This window comes from Rhea pennata, chromosome 21 (genome assembly GCF_028389875.1).
Source record: "Rhea pennata isolate bPtePen1 chromosome 21, bPtePen1.pri, whole genome shotgun sequence".
Taxonomy (NCBI): Eukaryota; Metazoa; Chordata; class Aves; order Rheiformes; family Rheidae; genus Rhea; species Rhea pennata.
The window spans coordinates 2,188,444-2,195,219 of record NC_084683.1 but is presented as its reverse complement, the minus strand read 5'-3'; the positions used below and the strand labels follow the sequence as shown (position 1 = coordinate 2,195,219).

General features: G+C 53.0%; 1 protein-coding gene across 1 annotated transcript; it reads right to left on the bottom strand.

Moving 5' to 3' along the window:
• On the bottom strand, positions 1–5,075 carry LOC134149693 (RNA-binding Raly-like protein). The gene is made up of 6 exons (XM_062592913.1): positions 5,068–5,075; positions 3,694–3,741; positions 3,109–3,271; positions 2,505–2,616; positions 1,960–2,126; positions 1–39 (listed from the first exon to the last, which is right to left on the bottom strand). The coding sequence occupies exons 1-6, from the start codon at positions 5,073–5,075 to the stop codon at positions 1–3; spliced, it is 537 nt and encodes a 178-aa protein (XP_062448897.1).
• Positions 5,076–6,776: the final 1,701 nt, after the last annotated feature.

The following is a 6,776-nucleotide window of genomic DNA, read 5'->3' as shown; positions in this document are numbered from 1 at the left end:
TTACTGACTCCCCTCGAGGTCTGATGTGTGGTTTTTCATCTGCAAGAAAAAACACACAGCATGGCCTTTCCATGAGGAACCCTCTGGCCCTGTCGGCAGGACCAGACACATCACCCTGCCCAGCACAGTGTGCAGCAGCACCATGGCCTGTGCATACGTGCCTGTTCCGCCTCAGAGACAAGGGAGGGAGCCTGGAGTCACCCCTAACAGTCTCAGTGCCAAAGCAGCCTCAAGCTGTTCTCTCTGTATTGCACAGGGCGCAAGAGCTGCAGATCATCACTGTGCCCAGCTGACAAGTCAGCCTAGGCTTTGCCAGCATCACAGCTGCAGCCAGATAGGGTTCTGCAGTGAGCTGGCCAGGCAACAGTGCCTGCTGCTGTGTGCCCTCAGGGTAGCAGGGTGGGGGGCGTAGCAGCCTGCACTGGCATCCAGGGGCATCCCAAGGCAGCCTGCCCTGGGGAAATGGATGCCTGTGCCACCACATGCCCAGAGACCAGTGGCACCCTCCAACTCATGAGTCGATTTCTGCCTCGGTGGGTAAAGGCAGGTCTGCCCACTCAGGCATGGCTTGTATGAGGCGATCAGAGAGCAGGGGGTATTTTTAGGACTGACTTATTCCAGCCTCCTTGTCACAGCTGGCCACAGGCCACCACTGTTTTCTCTGGACACCCCTTCCACTCCTCATGACAGGGAGCCACCAGAGAAGTGTCCCAACAGAGCGGGCGGCTCCCTAGCCTTAGCCTGGCCACAGTCTCTGCTTCCCCATCCTCCTTCTGGCTGCAGTATCTTTGCAGGTACTGAGAGAGCCACAAGTGGTTATCTCCACTCCCATTGTCATCAGCCTGTCAATCACCCCAAGATCCTGCACTGCTGGGGCTAAGAGAGCTGAAGGTGCTGAGTCCAAATGACACAGAGCAAATGCTGCCAACACTGCACATCATCGCAGCAGCCAGGATCCCACTGCCCCACAGGGCTGTGTGATTACATGGGAAAGTGCAACCTCCCTGGCAGATGGCTACCTCTGACTCAAAGCTCAGAGGAGGCACATGTGAGAAGCAGCTGCAGGTGCTTGTTGCGTTGAACAGCTTTGATAAAGGATATTTGCACTCTGATGGTTTTTGCACCTCGGGCTAACCCCTGCACTGCTGGAGTAAGACACTCACAGCTGTTAGCTGCATGATGCACAGGTATGGGGCAGGGGCTGTCTGCTCGTTTGCCCTGCCTGGCTCTCTTGATCACCATTGCTGTGAGGCAGGAGTTCCTGTGGCCATGCTGGTTCAGGGCTCCGGAAAGCGGTCAGCTCTATCTCTGTGTTCCTAAGGACCCTGGGCACAAACATATCCTGGGAACACAGCTTGATCTAGTGCTGCAGAGCACAGGCCCTGGGAGCCAAAGCTGTGCCCTGGACCCGGCGTGCTGGCAAGGGCCAGTCTGGGCTGAGCAGGAGTGGTCCTGGCAGGAATCAGCACGGGGAGGGCTGACCGCAGGCCTGGTAAACGGCCATAAACTGCATGGGCAAATATCACCACTTTCCCTGGGCCTTTCCCAAACCTACAAAAGTTGTAGCCCCAGACAGCACGTCAGGGCAGTTCAGGTGCCCTAGAACCCCGGGGCAGGGACAGCCATACTGATTAGGCATCTCCTCTACTCCGGGCATATCCCAGCAGAGCCCATACAGGCAGTGGCAGGGCCACAACCAAGAAGTCCCTTCTCGGGGCTCCTCCAGCATCTAGGCGCTGGTTATGGCTGCACATCAGCACAACACAGCACTTGCTCCTACACCTCATAGTGCAGAGTTGTGCAGTAGGTCAGCTCTGAATCCTCCTCCAAGCCCACCAAACCCTCACAAACCCCACGGCAGAGAGATCTGGGCTCAAGTAGAGATAAGTTTTGGTAAAGGAGATAACTAGGGCTGCGGTGCACCCTGCCTCCCAGTACAAAAGCTGGCCCTGGCCTTACCGTCTCCTCAGTGTTTGTGCTCTCTTCTGCACTGTCGATGTTGCGCAGGTCACTGTGCCCATCAGCTCCGGATCCCTCCTTCCCTTGGGGCTCCCGTGGCCCCTCTCCTGCTGGGGATGGCAACTCTGCACCCACTTCGACCCTTTTCTTCTCCATCTCCTTTGACCCTGCAGGGACAGAGACTGCAAAAACTTGGAGTGCCTGAGCAGAGCAGTAGTCTTATCCTCGCAGGGCAGGGGGTAAAACTCCATGATGCCGAAAGTCTGTGGTCAGCTTTCCCATTACTAGGAAGGAGGGAGGCCCAGGGAATTTTCCAGCAGGCTCTGGAGGCCAAGCTCACTCCCTTGCATGCAGAGATGGTGCCCACCCCTCAACTTTGCACTGCCTGGCAGCTCCTACTTGGGGTTAGGCTCACACTTTGGCATCCAGGCTTCCTTGTACCTGCAAGCTGGCCTTGTACGAGCTCTGTACAGACACATGCATGTTAGAGCCAGCTGGGATTCTCCCCATCATGATTAAGTATGACATGTATAACATCCCCTCACCTGAGAGACGGTCTCTCCGCTGGTCCATGCAGTCCAGGCTTTCCAGCAGACTGTCCACCTGTGCCTTGATCTGACTCAGCTCCCCTTTGATCGAATGCAGCTCTTCGGCCCGCTACAGGCAGTGTGGGCAGAGGAGCTGTTAGAGTCCCAGACAGGGAAAAGGCAGAGCCAGGGGAATCCACAATCCAGGGGCAGCATGCTCCAAAGCATCCTCCCATCAGGCTCCTTCAGCCTTCCCAGGGCAATCGCGTCTCTAGGCAGAGGCAATGGTTTCAGGAGACAGCCCCCAGACAGGCAAACAGCCCAGGATGGGCTGTTTCTCTGCTGGAGCAGGGGACTCACAGCAGCAAGGTTAGCACTGAGCAATTCACTCAGGCACAGGCACTGCTGTCAAGCATCAAGAAACATAGCCTAGGCCTCTGTGGCTTAGCAACTACCAGGGGAACTGATACTTTGTGAGTCTGTGTCACTGTGTTTCTCCCCCCACAGCACAATCTTGCCTCCATGAGCAAATCTCCAACCTCTGTGATCACCAAAATGCTTCCAGCATCCTCAAGGGCTTAATGGAACTATCACCTTGCTCCTTCCCTTCTACCCAGGCCACATAACACTTACACTTTGTGCGTCCTGTCATGGAGCTGGTGCTGCTCCTCGTCCCAGGAGGGGGGCTTAGACTGCTTTTGCCTCCTGCCCCAACATGAGTTCGTCTGGCCTTGACAGGGATGCGGTTAATGAGGGGCGGGATCTTCTGGTACTCATATACCCTACAAGAGCACAAAACCACAGCAGTGTGAGCAGGGCCTAGAAGGCATGGCAGCAGGTCAGGTTAACATCTCTGGCTCTGTTCCTTCAGGCAAAACTGATGGGTGAGGGATTGTGCCAGGCAAAGGTATACCTGCATTACAGGAGGTCACAGTGCCTACCCTGGCCTTGCCCCTTGCTGGAGCAGGCCAACACACTGTCCCTGTCCCAGCTGCTCCACCCTCAAGGTATGCAGCCCCGGGAGTCTGGGTACAGGTGTTCCTTGAAGAGGGCAGTGCTGCTAAACTTCTCCTAGAAGTGGGGAACGGATGCCTGGGGCTGCCAACCTGGGACACCCAGCTCATGCTATCAGTCAACAGAGCTGCAATCATTTGCCAACCCACATGCAATCAGCACATCCCAGGCCTGGGAGGCCACACTCACCCGGTATGGGAAGTCATCCCTGTAGAGATTGTAGTCCAGATCACAATTACTGCTGCAGGAGGTAAGAAGAGAGAGTCACTCACACTGCAGTGACCACTGACGTGCCACAGCATGGCACAGCACTGCTGTGAGACAGCCACATTGAGCAACATATGGGCACAGCAGGACAGGGACATCCACTCATCCTGCACAACCTCCTCCTCTGCCTGGGGAGCAGGAGGCATCTTAGAGGGTAACAAGTAGGCTTCCAGTGCTGGGAAGGTGGCTCTGTGCTGGCAGCAGTCTGCCCCCAGAGCCAAGCAGGGTATTTGGGTGCCCGCAATGGAAAGATCCCCCTGTGCAGCACCAGCTGGAGCAGGCCTTGCTATCTGGAAATCTGCATTCAGCGCTCTCTGATGTGAAATTTCACAGTCTCTTGCTGTCTGCTCACTCAGCTCCAAATCTGTTGATCTGTTAGCAAATCACCTCCAGTGCAGGCAGCTGACATGGTTGTAATAAATCATGCTCTGTGAACCAGGAGGGGATTGGGGGAAGAAAGATGCTGAAGCTCATTTTGCCATTTCAGCTCTTGCAGAGTTGGTGAGTGTTAGATTAAACCTAGCACAAGGTGAGACAAAGCTCTGCTTGGAGCATCATTGCTCTGCTGGGAGTGGGAAGCCTTCTCCAGCTATGTGCTAGAAGGGCAGTTGAAGATAAGGTCCCCCTAGGGTCAAGGATGTCACTGTAGGCAGCAGGAGCAGCTGCACCTGCCCACAGAGGGAGTGGTGCTGGAGCTTGGGGTCTCTAGAAGAGCTGAATGTCTGCTGCAGGGTCTAAAGAGCAACCTTAGCTTCCCTGTCTGTGCTACTAAGCTATAGCCACTTGGGCTGACACTTGGGTGTCAGGCCGTGGGTGCTGCTAGTGCTTGGGAGCTGGCTTGTGGTGCAGTGCCTTTGCGGGCAGTGCTTGTCAGGTGCTGTTGTCAGTTGTTGCCAGGTGACTTGTGCAGCAGTGCGTGCTAGGGCCATGCTAGGCCCGCGGCTGCTCTTTGGGCTTGTGAGGCGACTTTGGTGTTAGGCCCTCCTTGGCAGTGCTCTGGCCGTTGGTGCCGTGGCTGGTTCTGCAAGCAGAACTGCCCAGAGGCAATACATCATAGCCTTATATCCCATATTTCCCGATGCTAAGATCCTCCCGTTTCCTCATCGGCTGAGTACTTCACCTGATGCTTGTTACTATGCCCCGTATATACAGCTTTGTTTGACCAAGTCTTAGTTTCTCCTTTTTACTTTGAATTATCTTATCTTGCATTTCTGCTGACTGGTATCTTGCTCAAACATATCTGTTACAGGACCACCTGTTTTAGCATTTTAATCTTTTGCCACCACTTCACTTAAACAACCTTGCCATCGTAGCCTTTTGAGTAGAGGAGTTTTCCAGTACTGATTTCCCTTCTCTTTACACTTGTGGTCTTTTTCACATTTCAAACGTGTGTAACTACTTCAACTTAAGCAATTCTGGTGGAGGGTGGAGGGTTCTACTGCAAAAAACCCAACTTATACTCTTACTTCTGACAAATGCCCCCTCCTTCCCCCCCCCTACTTTTATTGTTGTTTTTGCATTTTCATATTCCATAAATCTTACTAGACAATTTTAATTTCAAGGGCTGGATCCTGTGTTAGTAATAATATTTTCTGCTCTTGTCCAGTGGTGATTGTGACCACGTTCATAGACCTTAATGTATCCTGTACTGTTTTCTGAAGAAATTTAACTATACAGGGTATTAAACGAGGAAGTGTCGTTAACATGACAACATAGGAAATGAAACAGTAACTTAGGTCCTGGAAGCCAAGACCATAAATCAAACTCATGATTCCGTCCTTTCCAAGTCTGCACCGGAACATGTGCAAGTTTTCAGATTGCAGTAGTGGCTTCCTTCACTACCTATCCGTTATTATCAAGCTTAAGACAACAGTTAGACCCATTCAATTTCCCACACACTCTGCCTTCTTCAGCTAACAAATAGTCAAGAACCATGTGGTGCTCTAAACTGCAGTTCACATTTGAGTGGCCTGGTCAGCCAATAGGTCAAGGGCTTTTGCCACTTGATTGGTAATGATTTCTAAGACGGCCTGTAATTGAATAATCCAATTTAAATCATAAATGGGTGCATCAGCCCCACTTATAGGTTCATTAGGATTCCAGGTAGCTGGCCTGTAATGTTGTATAATCTGCTCTCGGGGCCATTCATGTTCACCCCAGGTCTGGTCACCCCCAGCCGTTATGGATTGATCAAGTGACCATTTTGATCTTCCCAGGTCTTCATAGAGCCTTACTCCCAACTCTCCACCCACCGGTCCAGGGAGTAAGAAGAACAACAGGCGGATTATCCCAACATAACAGGTACCTGACCAATTTGCTGGTAATATTTTATATGCATACTGACCACACACCCAGTAATGGCCCTTTAAGGCAGAAGTACCATATTCAAACAGGCCTGTGGAAGTACAAGGGGTGATGATGGTGGTCGTTGTGAGGGCCCTTGTGGCACCCTGCGTTGTAGGGCAGAGCTGTAGGCAGGCTTGTGAGGTGCCTTGTGCCTTGTGCGTCAGCGGTCAGCGGCAGGCCGCTGGCTGATGCTGGTGCCTGTGAGGTGACTTGTGAAGCAGTGCCTGCTCATGCAGTGCTGGTTGCAGGGCTCTTCTTTGCTGTTGTGAGGTTGCTGCTGCCTGAGGCCCTGAGAGGCCACTGGCAGGCCGGCAAGCTGATGTTTGCGATGGTGAGGTGCCTTTTGCCTCAGTGCGTGACACTGCAATGCTCGGTTGCTGCCCGCTGTCCGGAGCCGTGAGGTTGCTGCTGCGTGAGGGCGTAAAAGGCCAGTGTGAGGCTGTTGTGTGATGTTTGGGAGCGTGCACTGAGTTTGGGCTGTTTGCTTTGCAGGCCAGCGGCAGGTGTATCCGTACTACGTGATACTTGATGGGAATGGTCCGTGTTGCAACTTTTGTATCTGTACTACCTGATACTTGGTGAGAATAGTCTAGTGCTGTAACTTTTTAGTGCCTAGAACAATACCACTGCGTTACGCGGGATACAAATAAGTAACTAACAAGG

Bases quoted from the DNA above. Each gene is read 5' to 3' on its own strand.
- LOC134149693 (XM_062592913.1), bottom strand. The intron at 3,272-3,693 runs CCGGGTGAGTGT...TTTGTGCTCTTG, and splicing joins TACAGGGATGACTTCCCATA to TAGGGTATATGAGTACCAGA. The intron at 2,617-3,108 runs GTGGCCTGGGTA...CACTGCCTGTAG, and splicing joins GCACAAAGTGTAAGTGTTAT to CGGGCCGAAGAGCTGCATTC.